The sequence below is a fragment of the Macaca nemestrina genome, chromosome 10, assembly GCF_043159975.1.
Source record: "Macaca nemestrina isolate mMacNem1 chromosome 10, mMacNem.hap1, whole genome shotgun sequence".
In the NCBI taxonomy this organism is placed as follows: Eukaryota; Metazoa; Chordata; class Mammalia; order Primates; family Cercopithecidae; genus Macaca; species Macaca nemestrina.
The window spans coordinates 13,504,091-13,522,197 of record NC_092134.1 but is presented as its reverse complement, the minus strand read 5'-3'; the positions used below and the strand labels follow the sequence as shown (position 1 = coordinate 13,522,197).

General features: G+C 46.8%; 1 protein-coding gene across 9 annotated transcripts in view; it reads right to left on the bottom strand.

Annotated features, from left to right (window-relative positions):
* Positions 1–4,632: 4,632 nt before the first annotated feature.
* Positions 4,633–18,107, bottom strand: part of LOC105494878 (citron rho-interacting serine/threonine kinase) — a 195,409-nt gene continuing 181,934 nt past the window's right edge. For 6 of the 9 annotated variants that reach the window (XM_011763857.2, XM_011763808.2, XM_011763835.2 and 3 more), the window contains 5 exons: positions 17,746–17,826; positions 15,006–15,084; positions 14,689–14,868; positions 6,942–7,245; positions 4,633–5,081 (listed from right to left, as the gene is read on the bottom strand). In XM_011763857.2, coding sequence (XP_011762159.2) covers positions 5,058–5,081; positions 6,942–7,245; positions 14,689–14,868; positions 15,006–15,084; positions 17,746–17,826 — 668 coding nt within the window. In that variant the 3' untranslated portion in view covers positions 4,633–5,057. Of the gene's footprint in view, positions 5,082–6,941; positions 7,246–7,274; positions 9,757–14,688; positions 14,869–15,005; positions 15,085–17,745; positions 17,827–18,107 lie in introns of those variants that run through there. The other 3 variants (XM_011763815.2, XM_011763874.2, XM_024796997.2) reach the window with 2 other exon arrangements.

Sequence of the window (18,107 nt, the reverse complement as noted above, 5' to 3'; positions counted from 1 at the left end):
CAAACCTGCCCATGCCTTAATCTTGGACTTCCCAGCCTCCAGAACTCTGAGCAAATGAATTTTTGTTCTTTATAAATTACCCACTGTCAGGTATTTTGTTAAAGCAGCACTGAATGGGCTAAGACATCCACCAGTGTTTACAAATGGTTTGAATGAATTGATGAAGACCCAAGACATGGACCACTCATCAAATCATAATGTTTCTGAGGAATAAAGCTTCAGCACTTCTCTTGACCAGCAAATTAGTGGAGAAACAAACTAGAGCCTTCTGCCCTGGTATGCCAGCTATAATTGTCTTCAGGAGAAAACACGGAAGTTGTAGATACATAAAACCCCAGTCATCCCTATTAGAATTGTAAAAACATCCACAGGGTCCTCCTAAGAGTCATCGTCACTGTAGTGAGCCAGACATTTGGAGAAAATCCCGAAAGCTGGAGCAGCAGCCGGAGCCCTGTCTCTGGGACCCCAGCCGCCGGCTCTAGGACGAGCCACTGGGCTCTGCCCTCAGGGTTGGCTCGCACAACTACATTGTCTTGTCTTTCATACAGCTAAAGGGCCTTTCCCCAGATGAGGATGCCAGCTCTTAACTGCTACCTCCCCCTAGAGTGAATTCGCCCAGGCCATCTGAAATACTCACTGGCCAGTGAGAACAGGCCAAGATGTGTATACCCTTGGTCTATTTTATGTTTCCTTTTTCGTGGCTCTCTGAAACACAGCCTGAGTCATGCAGAGTAATAAAGTCATTTTCAAGGTTTTTTCGTCTACCTCTAACAATCCCTCTAGGGTAAATAGAGTTCCGTTCATCATTAATAGACTCAAGGGAAAACAAAGTGATCAACACTGGACTCTATTTCCACTACCCCCACCCTTCCCAGCTTCAGGAAACAGCTTCAGCATTTGAGTGGGCAAATGAGAAACTATTTTTCTCATATAACACTGTAGGCCTAGAGCCACGGTCTACATGCTTTAGACATCATTAGCAGTATTTAAATTGCCAAGGAAGACATGGGACTAAAACTAGAACAGACCAAGGTTTCTCAACCTTGGCACTATTGAGGCTTTGGGCCTGCTTTACAGTGGGGGGCTGTCCTTTGCACTGTAGGATGTTGAGCAGCATCTCTGACCTCCACCCATTGGATACCAGTAGTACCTCCCAGTTGGGACAACCAAAAATGTCTCCAGGCATTGTCAAATGTCCTCTGGGAGGAGGGAAGCAAAATCTCCCCATGGCTTAGAACCAGTGGAACAAGCCAGTGAAACCATTGTATTCTGAGAATGGAAGCTGAGCTGGCCCCCACGAATGTTTTCTACGGCAAATCACATTCAAGAGGTCCAATTCTGAAGACAGTCCTGTTAAGCAAAATTCTCTCTTTTGGTCTAACCCTCCAAATCCTAAAGTTACATGGTTATGGAATTTGCTATGCAATCAACCTCTTTAGTCTGGTGACAATTAAGTTGTAAGTGCAGAAAACATGACACCTAATTTTGTGCTTATGAAACAGGAGTGGCCAGCACGAAGGGTTAGGCCTCATTTTGCGGTGTGGCTGCGGAATTGGTTGTTTCTTTCAGGCTATTCTTTCGGGTTCAAACACTTTTCCTCGGCACTTCCTTTTGGAATCAAACTATGTTGACTTAGCTTTGGAAGTTTTCTGTGGCCTCCCACAATTCTCAGGACAATCGCTGAAATAGTTGGTTGATATTTAACAGACATTTTCCTAATGCTACAAGGAAAGAAAGGTTCCACATTTCACTGCTTCAGCTTCTGAATTATTTTCATTCTTATAATTATGACCTTGTGGTGGATTTTCATGCCCAACAGTAACACCAAAAAGAACAGAACTGCGTCTGTGGGTCCCATCACAAGCAACGAATGACAGATACGACTCTGTGAGCCCAATTTTGACCGTGGTCAGACGACTTCATTAGAAAATAAAAATTCAAAGACTACAACCCACAGGAGCCATGAAAACAAAAACATCACCATTTGCCAAAACCCTTGTTTGTCTGGATGGAGCAAGTTTATACTAACAAACTAAAGAATGAGAAAAAATTTATCTTGCAGACTGTAAAAGTTCATCTAGTTAAAAATGAGAGTATTTTCATTTTGAATTACCTTTGATTTGAATTCTTCCCTACAAAGAAATCTACATTATTAAATTGTAGTTGGCCTTATCATAATAGATGAAAGAAATCTTGAGCTGACCTGTTCCTGGTTAGCTGATTATGGAAGTGGGTAATCCGTTCTTGAGTCATCCTTTCCAAATGGCCTTTGTGACAGCTTAAAGAGCTTTCCAGCTCTGCAGTCCTATAATATGACCTTAAGAGCCAATTCATGGTTCACTGGAAGTACTGACCGAATTTCCACAATGTCACACTCTTGGTAGAGAATGCCGCCAATTGCTTAACTCCAGGATAGCAGTGTGCCCTCACCACCACGTGGCTTCCTCTATCCCACTCCAGAGGAAAACCCTCCCCACAACGTAAAGAAGGTCCCGTCCATGACAATACACCTACACTGACACACTGGTGATAGTTTTTCTTTCATAGTCTCAAAAAAAGAAGAGGTCATTGCACTAAAGCACACATTTTTAGATCATTGCTTTATTTCACTAATTGTTCAACAACAAAGTTCATTCCTCTCAAGGTGGATCTTGAATCATTCCTTGTGTTCTCTTCCTCGTTCTGAATAAAAAAGGTAATGAAGAAAAAGCCTGTACTTTTGGAGACCTAGAATCTTGATTGATGCTAATAAGCTTTTGACAGCAATTTCGTGTTACGATATTTCCTGCTGGCATCTTGGTGGTCTCACGGGGCTCCCCACCCTCCAGTGAAGATGGCTGTCCACAACTACCACCATTGAAACCAAAAGGAAGTGTTGAAAAATGCACCTTTTACAATAAAAAAGTAGAAACCAATTCAATTTCCTCTTTTTTTTTTTTTTACGAATATAAAGTTTCTTGTAAATATGTACAGTCTTTTGAGCTAGTTCTATATAGCAGGAAGCAGTTCACAGATGAGACACACAATATACATTTTCAGGGCTCAGGAAGCCCGTTTCTCATGGAGATCCTAAATGAAATGCCAAGACTGAAAGACCAATTTTCAGTGACCTTTCCAAATACTGTGGACCAAGAGACAAAAACTTCAGCAAACATTCAATCAAATCTGCCCTGGGGACGGGAGGGGAGGGAGTACGACCCCACAGACTCCAAGCAACACATGAAACGCGACAGCAGGACATTTGCCAAAGGAGCTACCACATGGAGGTTTGTAGGCGTTTCAAACAAGAAAGCACTTAGGTTAAGACACGAGCAGGAAGGAGCTGGGATGCAGGCCAGGTTGCGATCTGGAAAGGGATCTGAACTGTGGACACATGGTTGAAAACACGGTCGTGTTCACCTGCTGCGGTGGAAACGGGTCTACCTTTGAGCCTACCTAGGAGGTGCCTGGGTTGTTGAGGCGGGCCTAAGAGTCGTGGAGGACCCAAAGCAACAGATGCCTTGTGGGAGATTAAAGGCAGAAATAAGGCCGCGAGTTAGCTTGCCAACTGCAAAGCCTCTAGGTTGGTTCTATACCAGTTGCCAGGAATTTCATACTCAAATAGGAGGGTCCGGAGACCCAGTGGGAGCCGCACTGCACCTAAGGACTTCCCAACCCGGGCGGAGCTGGAAGAGTTGAGCTGCGGCTGCTTTCTCACACCTCCTGGTCTCAGGTCCCCTAGCCCTAGGGAAAGGCTCATTTGGGAAGTCACAGTTTCGTGGGGTAGAACCGCGCTGGATTGGGTGTGAACAGAGTCATCCTCGGCAGGCAGGGAAGTGTGAAGCTCGGAGGGGACACTGAGTGGGAGGTGGTGGTTTGCTGAAATCCTTCTCTGGTCGTAAGGCTTGAGCGTTTTGTTTTTTTTGTTTGTTCAGTGCTACAGACTGCAGCTTGTGGTGGCCAGTTAGTCGGCAAGTCGTCAGAGGGTCTCGATTCGGCAGGAGCTATGGGATGGTGTTAATACATTGGCAGAGCAACCCAAGGGGGCAGCACATGCAGTAAACCGCCATGCAGAACTCCCGACGGGCCTCTTCCCCATCCCACAGTGGGGAACAACACACTGTCACAGACAGGAGGTGGGTGCCCCCGTCCCCTCCCCGACCCCGAGACCCAGGAGTGCTGGGCTCCGAGCAAGTCTATTGCATGCTTTCCTGGCCAAAGCTATATGGCAAGCGGGAACAGCAGGCTGGGGAGATGACGCTGGAGTGGGGGGAAGGAAAGCGTCTCGAGGTCCCTTGGCCCCAAGTCACTGCCTCTGAGCTGAGGCCCGATGACCTCAAGTCACTGCCTCCGAGCTGAGGCCCTATGACCTCCGTACATTCTCAGCTGGTGGGAGGGGAAGTCGTCAAGGCCATAAAAGGCAATGAAAACAGTAAACATTTGGCTATGATGTCACCCTGGGGAAAGCAGGGCCATCTATGAGAATGAACAGGAACAAGGATGAACCTACGTGGCTGCAGGAGGTTGGCCAACTGACCGGGACTCTTCTATACTACGCCTCGGTAGCAAAGACCTGATGATGTGATCTAGCTAAAAATGACTACAACAGGAAATACGTTGCTATTCAAATCTATTAAGAATTCTGTTGTCTTAAAAAAAAAAAAAAAAGAAACAAAGGAAAAAAAAAAGAAAAACCAACCAATCCTAGGATATTAAAGTAGCTAATTAGGATTCTAACCACGTCGTAGTCAGCATCCCGGTTGGTTTCCTTTGATGAACTAACTGGTACAGGCTAGAGCTAGGTACAAAAGTTTGTGAATGCTTTGAAAGAGTAACAAAGTGCAAAGAGATGGCTGCAGGGAGGTGCCCAGAGCAGGCACCAGGCCTGACAGCTCCAAAGAGCCTCAGCCACCTGCCCCTCCTGGAGACAGGGGTGTCCGTGCTGAGGTGGGTCTGGGCCCCACTGAGCCAGAGGGTGGCTGAGAACGTGGGCGCTTGGGTCCCCATCAGCAGAGTTCCATGGTGTGTTTGGTGTTTCCTGCAGATCGAGATGAGGAGTTGGCTTTTCTGGCTGAGATTTATACTGAAGACTGGTCCCAGACCTAGGAATGAAATAAGGAGGAGGAGTGTTAGCCATCCGAGGCCAGAAGTTGCTGTGCTCACCTTGCACAATGCAAATGGGAATCTGCAGCCCCTGGGCTATCCCCTTCAGCAGTTAGCAGTGAGTACTCAGCAGGGCAGCACCCGCTCCAGAGCCTGGGAAAGCCAGGGAGTGAAACTCACTGGAAAATCCGAAAGCCGTGTGTGTACCTGTGTTGCTGTAAGCATGTTAACGCACACACACGCACATACACAGTTTCACCGGTCAACTGGGAGGGATAAGAAGCCACATGGATGGTGTTTCCTTCTTTCTTTACCAGCAGGTGAACTGCACGTGGCATCAGAAGGAGAATGCCACCCAGAAAATCAGCCCCAAATGGCAGAAAGGTGGCTCCTTGGCCTGCTTAGCCTGCTGAGGAGGCACCAAGCACTTGAGCCATCCCCTGCCTGGGGGAGCCCCTGGTCTTCAACACCTATCCCTCTCCTCGATCGCGAACCTAAAAATTACACAGATCATTCATGCCCATGATTTAAACATTTATAAAAGTTCAAAGTTCTTCTGGAAGGCAACCACTGTGAACACTTTTCTGTGTAGCCTTCCAGAAAAACAATTTATATATACACATGAGTGGGCCGAGCGTGGTGACTCATGCCTGTAATCCCAGCATTTTGGGAGGCCAAGGTGCGAGGACTGCTTGAGCTTAGGAGTTCAAGACCAGCCTGGGCACACAGCGACATTCTGTCTCTAAAAAAAATAAAAAGGGGGGTGGGGGTGGGAATTAGACAGATGGTGGCTTAAGCCTGTAGTCCCAGCTATTCAAGAGGCTGAGGCTGGAGGATCACTTGAGCCCAGGAGTTCAACGCCGTGGTGAGCTATGATCACGCCACTGCACTCCAGCCTGGGCAACACAGTAAGACCGTGTCTCTAAAACAACCAAAAACAAAACCAAACAAAAAGTGGGGGAAAAAGCCAGACATGGTAGCTACAGCCCATATTCCCAACTACTCAGGAGGCTGAAGTGAGAGGATTGCTTGAGCCCAGGAGTTCGAGGCTGCCGTGAGCTATAATCACGCCACTGCACTCCAGCCTGGGTAACAGAGCAAGATGCTCTCTCAAAAAAAAAAAAAAAAAAAAAAGCATATGTGTGTATGTGTATGAATCTGTATGTATAGTAAAGCATGGAACATTTTATATAGGATGCTATCACTCGGGTTTTAAAAAGGAGAGCACACATATTTGCTTGTATGCACAGACTATCTCTAGAAACTGCTACCACTTGCCTCTGGAGAAAGGAAAACATATTTTTTGGTAGCTATTATATTTTGAGTTATACACATACATGTTTTCCTTTTTAATCACACACACGTTATCCATTTGCTTAGGAAGCTATTTCTTTTTTCTTTTTTCTTTTTTTTTTTGAGACAGAGTCTTGCTCTGTCGCCCAGGCTGGAGTGCAGTGGCGCCATCTCGGCTCCCTGCAAGCTCCGCCTCCTGGGTTCACAGCCTCAGCCTCCCGAGTAGCTGGGACTACAGGCGCCTGTCACCACGCTTGGCTAATTTTTTCTATTTTTTTTTAGTAGAGACAGGGTTTCACCATGTTAGGTTGGTCTGGATCTCCTGACCTCGTGATTCGCCCGCCTCAGCCTCCCAAAGTGCTGGGATTGCAGGCGTGAGCCACCTCACCCGGCCAGGAAGCTATTTCTTAGAGTACATTTTCTTCCTAAACTCCTGTGTCTCACAAAGTCTGAATTACAGTCATGGAGTTCCTTTTTTAAACAACAGTGGCCCCGTGAGGGTCCCAGTTCCCCAAGTCACTCTTGGCCTCCGCAACAGACACACAGGCCTCGGGACGTTGCCTCACCTTGTTCACCTGGGACAGCGGGGTCCTCACGGCTCCCGCAGGCAGCCGGCCCCTGCTGCTGTCTTCAAACAGCCTCCCAGGGGACCGCTCTCTCCGTGTGCTGAGCATCCGGCCCGGGGACTTCTCCCGCTCCAGGGGGCGGCCAGGAGACTTGTCCCTGCGCAGCTCGGTCCGCCCCTCGCGGTAGCGGTGGGGTGTGCTTGGCTCTCGGGGGTGGCTGGGGCCTTCGGGCGGCGCCGGGCTGGAGGCCACGCGCTTGGTGATGTGCTCGTTGTACGTGGGCGGTCCTCGCTTGTTGGGGCTGCTGGCGACAAAAGAGGAACGTAGGGAGCTGCGAGGCCACAATCCCAGAGGGGCATTTTCCTTCTTCCCTGCAGAACCCCCGGCTTGACCCGGCCTCACCACTGATTATCAACAGATTAGACCTGGAGTTCTTTGGACTTTGCCTGCGTTTGATTTTTGGCAGCAAAGACAGGGAAGACAGCAAAGATGGCAACAAAAGACAACCCACCTTCCTCAGTGCAGGCTTTCATTTACTGAACACATACTGTGCGCCAGGCCTGTGCTAAGCTCTTCACCTGCCATCTCTCATCATCTCATTAAACCATCACAGCAGCTCTTGAGCTAGGAACAAGCATGACCCTCACTGTACAAGCAAGAAAATGGGGACAGACAGGAGTTAGGTGACTCACCTGAGCTAATGAGTGGTAAAGCTGGGATTCCAATAAAGACCAGTTGGATAGGTCGGGCGCAGTGGCACACACCTGTAATCCCAGCACTTTGGGAGGCCGAGGCAGGTGGATCACGAGGTCAGGAGTTCGAGACCAGCCTGGCCAACATGGTGAAACCCCATCTCTACTTAAAATACAAAAATTAGCCAGGCGTGGTGACATGCGCCTGTAGTCCCAGCTACTCAGGAGGCTGAGGCAGGAGAATTACTTGAACCCAGGAGGTGGAGGTTGCAGTGAGTCAAGATCGAGCCACTGCATTCCAGCCTGGGTGACAAAGCGAGACTCCATCTCAAAAACAAAAAAAAAGACCAGTTTGATGTCATAAGCCCCATACTATATCCTACTGACCTAGTATTTCCCAGAGCCTAGAAGGCACACAAGGAAGTCTTCATCTAGGAGGTCAGCCTGCTAAGACCCAGAAGTCAGGGGCCCACAAAGGCCCTCAGTACAAGGGAGCAGTTTGGGGAAACCCTGTACTCATCACTGTTAACTGCCATGTCTGTCCCACTCCTGGGTCTGGTGTTTGGTCACCTCTCGCCCCAGGTGGCTTTCCAAGAGTCTCTCTGACACCTGATGCGAATGCAGATGCTCAGAAGGTTGGTGGTTCTCAGTCATGGCAATAAGATGACCGAGAGGTGTAGGGATCAGGCCTGATAGAGTCAGGAAACTAAGCAGGGCAGACAAAAACAGTAGAGCAGGCTCAGAAAATATCCCAGGCCTCAAAGGTTGATAATTAGTAACCAAACAGTTGAAAACACTGGGGCCTTTTTGTACCACCCAACCCAACCCTCCACCCATTCCTGGCCTGGATATTTCAAATGAAGATTTCAGCAGACCCGGGGCCCAAACTCCCTCTCTGAAGATGTAGTAAGACCCAGAAACACAGAGAGAACTGAAATGTAGCCTTCTGAGTCAATTCTTTCCCACCCTCGATCAGCTCAAAAAGTACTAGAGTCCCTGTTATCTCAGCATAATTCATGCTTGGAAAAGGCCCTACTTAAAATGGGGGAAAAAAATTATAGTGAATATTACTTGAAAACATATTTTGTTTGATTAAGGCTTTATCTTGGAATATAAACTTATTTTATGCTAGATATTTTTTAGTATTTAGATTACAATGCAGCTGATTCCAAAAATGAATCCAGTATGAATCACAGAATGATTTGTTTTGTGCTAATTCTCTCAACAAAATTGTTGCTAACATGCTCTGACATCAACGTTGGACACGTTGGACTTTTGCAGTAAGATCCTAAAGAAGGCTCTTCGAAAATATTCGAAAAAGCTGGGCACAGTGATGCATGCCTGTAGTCCTAGCTATTAGGAAGGCTAAGGAAGGAAAATCACTTGAGCCCAGGAGTTCGAGACCAGCCCAGGCAATATGGCAAGACCCCACTTCTAAAAAACTAAAACTAAAAATTAGAAAAAGAGAAGTGTAGAGCATCATTGGTTTTCCCAAAGGACTATCTTAGTCCTTGATATTTAAATCCTTCTCATTGGAAGAGGCTATCATTTTATCAACTTGTTCATTTCTTTCTTCAATTACTGGTCTAACTATATCAGAACCTCCTCTGTCAACGTCCATAATTGAGAAGCGACAGCAAAGACAGCATTTACTGTGGAAGGAGAGACTTTAGAACAGGCTTGAGGGCCAAATCCGGAAGATGCTTGTTTTTATAAATAAAGTTTTATTGGAATGAAGCCATGCCCATCTGGTTATGCATTGTCTTACAGCTGCTTCCGCATGACCACAACAGGGCTGAGCAGCTGAGACAGAGACCATATGGCTCACAAAGCCGAAAATATTTACCATCTAGACCTGTGCAGAAAAAGTTTGCCAGTTCCTCCTCTACAGTTTAACAGAGAGGTTGGTGTGCAGAGATAATTTCATAAGGGCTCAGTTCATAGTGAATAGTTTCATGCCATGCTCTTGCTTTCTCATGTGACTATAATGTTTGGAGATTCAGACAGCAAATGCTCAGAAGACCAGAACCCCTGTCTGTGCAGCAGTAAGATTTAAGATAATGCAGATTTCAACATCTTGAAATCAAGGTTTATATTCATCTCTAGCCATATGGCTTTGAAATCTGGAAGACAAATAAAAAAATAAATTCCGAGTAGGAGAACTACATTAAGCCTACTTGTAATGGAAAAGAAATGATAAGATGTGTCCACAGGGAACCATCATAAAACAAATGAGAGGGTGCTCACTGCCCAGGGGAAGAAGGATTGCTCAAGGGAAGGCCATTCAGGACGTCAGCTGAGATTAACGGGAGGGAGGAACACACCCATCATTTCAAGCCAAGTGGGCAGTCTTCCATCTCCTTATCCATTAATGACCCATAATCTACCACATCAATTTTATGGTCTTTTTGGCAAGGAGTTACGTTTCCTGCTCTGCTAAACAGACCAGGGCAACGAAGCCTGCAGTGAATCAGACCCAGAAAGCCAACCTTCAACTGCCCAAAGAAGTCAGCGACCAAAAGATCGTTCTATAAGCCAAGAGATAACCAACTACTGATTTTCCAGACGTAACACAGGAAAGCAAACACTTTTCTGCCCCTCATTCACAGGAACTGGAACTGTTTTGATCACATAGTAAGCAATTCCTTTGAGAGACTATATAGTCTCAAAAGCAAGGTGCCTGGGTACCTATCTAGTGAGGCAACAGAGGAAAAAAATCTAATTACAATATTTCAATGTGTTTCTGGCATGACTTGGGAACTACTTAAAGAAGATCTAGCACTTTGGGAGGTCGAGGCGGGCGGATCACAAGGTCAGGAGATCGAGACCACAGTGAAACCCCGTCTCTACTAAAAATACAAAAAATTAGCCGGGCGCGGTGGCGGGTGCCTGTAGTCCTAGCTACTCAGGAGGCTGAGGCAGGAGAATGGCGTGAACCCAGGAGGCGGAGCTTGCAGTGAGCCGAGATCGCGCCACTGCACTCCAGCCTGGGCAACAGCGTGAGACTCCGTCTCAAAAAAAAAAAAAAAAAAAAAAAAAAAAAAAAGAAGATCTAGACATTTTCAGGGGAGGACTGTGGCACACTAAGCAGTCACTCTTGAAGCAGGGCCAAACCAAGAGTTAGGAGCATTTAATTATTGGCACTTCTGGTTTTTCAGCAAGTTCCTCAGGTTAAAACCACACTAACTAAACATTTCAGATTAATTAGCTCCTATACATCAACAAAAGAGAGACCATTCATTAGGACAGTCTTGCCTAAGATCTTGGTATTTTGTAATATTAGTTGTGGTTCTTCCACCAAATTATGGGCCCCTGGAATATAAGAACAATGCTTTCTACATCTCTGTATCCCCAGCCATAGACATTATGTCAGGCATATGGTATGGGGTCCACATAACTATTTATAAGGTAGACACACAGGGCTGGTAAATCAGTCCAGAAGATTATCTTAGGCCATTTATTCCCTGGGTTAAATAATCTCAGACCTTCTTTGCAGGCCAAGGTTTCAAACTTCCTACACCTCGAGCTGGATCTAGCTCCCAGCACTGTGTCAAGACGAGGCCAGCCCCACTTCCACATGCAGTTGGTGGGACTGTAAATGGGAGAAGCCTTCAGGGCAGAAAACTCCACACTGTCCATCAGATTTACAAATGCACCTCAGCCATCACCCATTCATTCCTTCTCTTGGAATTTATCCTACAGCATGTAAAATGGCGTAAGGAGAAAGTCATTTATTGCAGCAACAGACTGGAGACAAACAGCCATTGATGAAGAAGCAGTTAAACGAATTAAGGTACAGCTCTGATAAGGAAGGTTGTGCAGGCATCTGGGGAGAAATGAATGAAGAACTACCTCTCACACTGATATGGAGCAATTACCAAGACACATCAAGGTACAGGAGAGTATGCAGAATATGCTGCCACTTGTGTTAAAAAGGAGGGGTGGTCGCGTGCAGTGGCTCACGCCTGTAATCCCAGCACTTTGGGAGGCCAGGGCGGGCAAAGTGCTCGAGCCCAGGAGTTCAAGACCAGCCTGGGCAACGTGGTAAAACCTTGTCTCTACAAAAAATACAAAAATTAGCCAGGTGTGGCGGGCGCCTGTAGTCCCAGCTACTCGGCAGGAGGCTGAAGTCAGGGGCTCTCTTGAGCCCAGGAGGCGGAGGTTGCAGTGAGCCGAGATCACGCCACTGTACTCCAGCCTGGGCACAGAGTGAGACTGTAACAAAAAAAAAACACAAGGAGGGGAAGGGCACTTCCAGAATGCCAGAGTAAGGACCTCTGACAACCTGCTTCTCCATAAAAGCAACAAGATCACTGGCAATTGTCAAAATCAACTTTTCAGAGCTCTGGAAATTAACCCTAGCCCTTTAAGAGGCCACTCTCGAGGCAGGGTCAAACCAAAAGAGTCAGGAGCACATAGGTATTTGGCACCTCTGCTTTTCCAGCAAGTTCCTGGGATCAAAACCATGCTGAACAAGCATGTTGCAAAAAAGGCCTGCAACAATTCAAAGAGTATTTATGCAAGAAAAAGGAATCTCAGCAAGAACCGAATGTTTTGTGACATTTCAACTTGCCCTATACCCACTCCCCTCTCCCCAGATCTGTGGAAGAGTTGAAACCATGTCCTTAGAACCACAGTAGCTGTGAAAACCAGCAGTCTAGTAGCCACTGGAGGGAGCAGATCAGGACTGAAGCTCCCCAAAAAGCCCCATCACCAGAAACCTGTCGCTATCTGACCTGCCTAGCTACGCTCCCTGGAAAAGGCCCATTATCAGAGCAGTGGATCTGACTCTGTACATTTGGTTGCACAGCCATCCCTTGGTGGCCTGGGGGACTGGTTCCAGGACTTCCTGTGGATACCAAAATCTGTGGATGCTCACATCTCTTATATTCAATGGTGTAGGGCCAGACGCAGTGCTTCAGGCCTACAAACCTAGCACTTTGGGAGGCCCAGGTGGCAGATCACTTGAGCCTAGGAGTTTGAGACCAGCCTGGGCAACATGGTAAAACCCCATCTCTACAAAAAAATACAAAAATTAGCCGAGTGTGGTGGTGCATGCCTGTAATCCCAGCTACTCAGCAGGCTGAGGTAGGAGGATCATCTGAGCCCAGGGAGGTCGAGGCTACAGTGAGCTGTGATCGTACCACTGCATTCCAGCCTAGACGACAGAGACCCTGTCCCAAAAAAAAAGTAGGGGGGGGTGTATTTGCATATAACCTACACACATCCTGTTGTACACTTTAAATCATCTCTAGATTCCTTATAACACCTAATACAATGTAAATGCTCTGTAAATAGCTGTTATACTGTATTGTTTAGGGAATAATGACAATTTGTAAAAGCCTGAACATGTGCAGTACAAACAAAATTATTTTTTCAAAAATTTTCAATCCATGGTGTGTTGAATCTACAGAGGCATAACCTATAGACAGAGAGGGCTGGCTGTATCAGCATAAAGGATTCCTAAATGGAAACACAAAAACTTCACAAAATTGGTTCCTTCCCAGTTGGGGACCTGGAGAGAGGGGGTGAGGAGAGTTAGGAGGCAAGAGAGATCCAGAAGAGAGGCTCTGTACTGTATACCTTTTTTATCCTTTGAATTCTGTGCCCTGTGATTAGATTATCAATTCAAAAATAAGTAAAATTTAAAAAATAAAATTGAAAAAGAATGCCTTTTAAGAAAAGGCCTTTTCTGCAACATGCTTGTTCAGTGTGGTTTTGATCTCAGGAACTTGCAGGAAAAGCAAAGGTGTCAAATAATCATGTGCTCCTGACTCTTTTGGTTTGACCCTGCCTGAGAGTGGCCGCTCAAAGGATTAATTTCCAGAGCTCTGAAAAGTTGATTTTTATAACTGCCAGTGGTCCCGTTGCTTTTATGGAGAAACACATTGTCAGAGGTCCTTACTCTGGCATTCTGGAAGTGCCTTTTCCCTCCTTTTTTGGTTTTGAGATAGGGTCTCACTCTGCCCAGGCTGGAGTACAGTGGCGTGATCTCGGCTCACTTTAACCTTCGCCTCCCGGGCTCAAGCAATCCCCGCCACCTCAGCCTCCAGAGTAGCTGGGATTACAAGCACACACCATACCTGGCTAATTTTTGTATTTTTAGTAGAGATGGGGTTTTACCACGTTGCCCAGGCTGGTCTTGAACTCCTGGGATCAAGTGATCTGCCCGCCCTGGCCTCCCAAAGTGCTGGGATTACAGGCGTGAGTCACTGCACCACCTCCCCTCCTTTTTAATACAAGTGGCAGCATATTCTGTATACTCTCCTGTATCTTGATGTGTCCTGGCGATTGCTCCATGTCAGTGTGAGTTCTTCATTCATTTTTCCCCAGATGCCTGCACAACATTCCTTCCCAGGGCTGTACTTTAATTTATTTAACTGCTTCTTTATCAATGGCTGTTTGAGTCCAGTCCTGTCCAGGAGGTCTCGCATTCCAGGGAAGGCACCAGGCTGGCCGGAGTCCCTGACCTGCTCTCACGACCTCACACCTCTGGACCTCCAGGCATGGCTTGCCTTCCCTCCTGCCTGAGCATCCGTCACTGGTCCCCCTGCCCCCACCTCATATCTGATGGGAAATCCTCCCTCACCTCCACGTCCAGGCTTTAAATCACCCCACCAGAGCCTCATCCTTCCATGCCCTAATCTATGATTGCCAGCATCTCTCCCACTGAGCTGTGAGTGCCATCACGGAGGGGCTGTGTCTGTTTTATTCACCATTCTCCCTCCCCCACAAGCCCAACTAGCACCACAAAATACCTGCTAAAGCAATAAATTCCTAATTTGTGCTGCATTTTTCACCAATCCAATGAAAATACCCGTGAGAGACAGATCAGACCTCTCCCCTCTGACTTTTACAAGGTGGTATTTTCGAATTCTCCTGATGTTCATAAAGGTCTGTGTCATTTCAGTGCTGCAGATTGCAAAGAAATGAGTGGTTTGAGCTTATGGACACAGTGAAGATTGGGAAACATTCTACTGGTTTAGTATCATTTCCTTCTGCCTTGCAGAAAAGCACGTTGCCCCCAGTACTGAGGAAGAGGAGAAGCTGGTTACCTGCGGGAGGTGGACGGGCCCCGGTGGTGTTCAGTGCCAGACTCCTTCACGAGGTTTCCCTTGCAGCAAATGACCCTTAATTTATCCTGGTATGAGGATGCCAAGTAAATCGCTCCCGAGGAAATGGCAGGGCCCAGGTAGCGTGGGTTCGGGATGTCCAGGTACGCTCGGGCAGGGGTCCTGCAGAGTCCCAGAGTTCCAGTTACCTTCATTGCAGGCTACCTCTATTGCTAGGCAGGTTAGGCAGGAACATGCAGCCAGCCCCAACACCTACCCCAACAGCTGAGGTTTTCCAAGCATGGTAGGATAATGCTTACCCTGCCGAGGAGCGTGCCTGGATCTCAATTACTTCGAGTGAGTTGAAGTGGGTCACAAACAGATAGGGTTCTCTGTAGGCTGTGTGATCACCATGCAGGCACAGTGTGGGCCAAAGAATGGTGAAAAGAGGGAAAATCAAAATCTGGCTGCAATGCATTCTTTGACCCAGCAATCCTGTGTAAAGCAATTCACCCCACAAATACCTATCTATGTGCCAGAATAGTCATGCATGTTCGAGGATATTCACTGCCATGTGGTTTGTTACAGCAGAAGATGTAAAACAACTCAAGTGTACAGTGTAAGGATTGGCTAAATAAATTATAATACATCTGGCCGGGCGTGGTGGCTCACGCCTGTAATCCCAACACTTTGGGAGTCCAAGGCGGGTGGATCACCTGAAGTCAGGAGTTCGAGACCAGCCTGGCCAACATGGTGAAACCCTATCTCTATTAAAAACACAAAAATTAGCCAGGCATGGTGGTGTATGCCTGTAATCCCAGCTACTCAGGAGGCTGAGGCACGAGAATCACTTGAACCCAAGAGGCAGAGGTGGCAGTGAGCTCAGATGGCACCACTGCACTCCGGCCTGGGCAACAGAGGGAGACTCCGTCTCAAAAAAAAAAAATTATAATACATCTATGGAATTCTGCACAGCTGTAAACATGCATGAAAAGGCTGTCTTCGTACAGATATGAAAGAATGCCCAAGGTACACTGCTCAGTGCAAAAAGCAAGGTTCAGAATCATGTGGGAAGTATGCTACCTTACTGATTTTTTAAAAGGTGGAAAAAGAATATATATATTTTATGTGCTAGTATTTGCATAAAGTACTGGCAGGACAAGAAACTCATATGAGCTTTTTTTTCTTTGAAGGAACAGGGATGGAGAATTTGGGAGATGGACACACTGGGTGAGACTTTTCATTGTACCTTTTAAAACTGATTGTAAACATCAAAGAATTTGATTTTAAAAAAGACTGGGTTCGGGCTGAGCGCAGTGGCTCATGCCTGTAATCCCAGCACTTTGGGAGGCCAAGGCAGGTGGATCACCTGAGATCAGGAGTTCGAGACCAGCCTGGTCAACATGGTGAAACCCTGTCTCTACTAAAAATACAAAAAATTAGCCAGGTGTTGTGGCAGGTGCCTGTAATCCCAGCTACTTGGGAGGCTGAGGCAGGAGAATCGCTTGAACCCGGGAGGCGGAGGTTGCAGTGAGCTGAGATTGCGCCATTGCACTCTAGCCTGGGCAACAAGAACGAAAATCCGACTCAAAAAAAAAAAAAAAAAGACTGGGTTCACAGATATTTAGACATTGCTGGTCTTCTTAATACTCTATCTCTGTATGACAGTGTCACTGCAACTACAGCAGACAGGACTGGAAATGTCTTCTGCCTTAAAGGGAAAAAGCACTATTATTCCTTATGACAAAACTTGGTATTAGACTTTTTAAATCACGGGTTCTGGTATGCATGCCCTGGTGCAGTTCCCTGGCCTGGAATCTGGGCTGACTCTGCAGTCTGCTCTAACCAGTAGAGTGTGGTGGAAGTGAGCAGGCTTGCCAGCTTCTGCTTCTGTATTCTTGGAAGAAGCCAGCATGGAAAGCAACAAGGCCGCCAGCCACCAGCCACAGCTGAGCACCCACATTATGGCCAGCACTCATTGTGGGCCATGTTTGCGAGCCTGTCTTGGGCTTCCTAGTTGTCCCAGTGGCCCTGCTGATACCACATGAAGCAGAACTGTCCAGTCAAACCGCGGAGTCAGGGCCGATGATAAGCTGTTGTTTGAAGTCACTACGCTTTCAGATGGCTTAATATGCAGCAATAGAGAAACAAAATAGCCTCGAAGGGTATTTGGGTCACGACAGCATTTCAGAACATTCACACAGATACATATGTACATATTTGTATGTATGTGTGTGTTTAGTCTTTGATCCACCAGTTCCACTTTTAGGAGCTTATAATCAGGGGGTGCTATCTGACAAGTGCAAAAAAGAGTAGTACAAGGATGTTCATCAGTGTTGTCTACACTTACAAACAAAACAGGCATGGCCTTACTGCTTTGCCTAATTAGAACTGGTTAAGTAAACAGGTGTTCAGCTATGCCATGGGACACTCTGCAGCCTTTGGAAATGACTGAAATAAATCCACAGGGAATTGGGCTCCTTTCTATCATGAGAGCCTAGCAAATATTTCCCAGGGCTGGGACTGTGGGCTGGTGAATCTGGCGTAGGCAGCTCTTCATCAAGCCTCAGAATCTTTCCATGAACAGTTCTCTGGATGACTGTTACACATTGTGCTTGGTATCTAATGGAATTCACACGCACAGTGCTTAGACCAAAAAAAAAAAAATTTCCACGTGCAATTGTGGTTTTTTTTTTTTTTTTTTTTTTGGTTTTTTGAGACAGAGTCTCACTCTGTCACCCAGGCTGGAGTGCAGTGGCACAATCTCGGCTCATTGCAACCTCCAACTCCTAGGTTCAAGCAATTCTTCTGCCTCAGCTTCCTGAGTAGCTGGGACTACAGGCACACGCCACCACGCCCGGCTAATTTTTGTATTTTTAGTAGAAATGGGGTTTCACCATGTTGGTCAGGCTGGTCTCAAACTCCTGACCTCATGATCCACCCACCTCAGCCTCCCAAAGTGTTGGGATTACAGGCGTGAGCCACCACGCCCGGCTGCAATTCTTTTCCAGGACACCAGCTGCTGGCAAAAGAGAAGCCCCCACACTGAACCTCACGTACCAAAGGCCAAAGGTAAGCGACTCCACTTGAGGTCGTCTGTGCGGCTACGTCTTCCGTAAGAATCCACGAACACTCCAAACTCTGCAAGGTGTCAAGAGCATGCCGGCATTAGCACAGCCAAGGGCAGGGGCATCAGTGACACACATGGTGATGGAAGAACAAGAAGCAGAGCCCAGGGACCCCTGACCAGATAGACTGACTGTGAAAACCGGGGGCCCTCTGCTGAGCCAGCTCTCAGCTTTATTAAAAATGAGGGACTTTTAAAAATTAATTTATTTTAATTTATTAAATTTTATTAAAGAAAGAGAACTCAAGTGAAAAGAAGGAAAGGAATAAGAGGAGGAGAGGGAAGAGAAAGACAC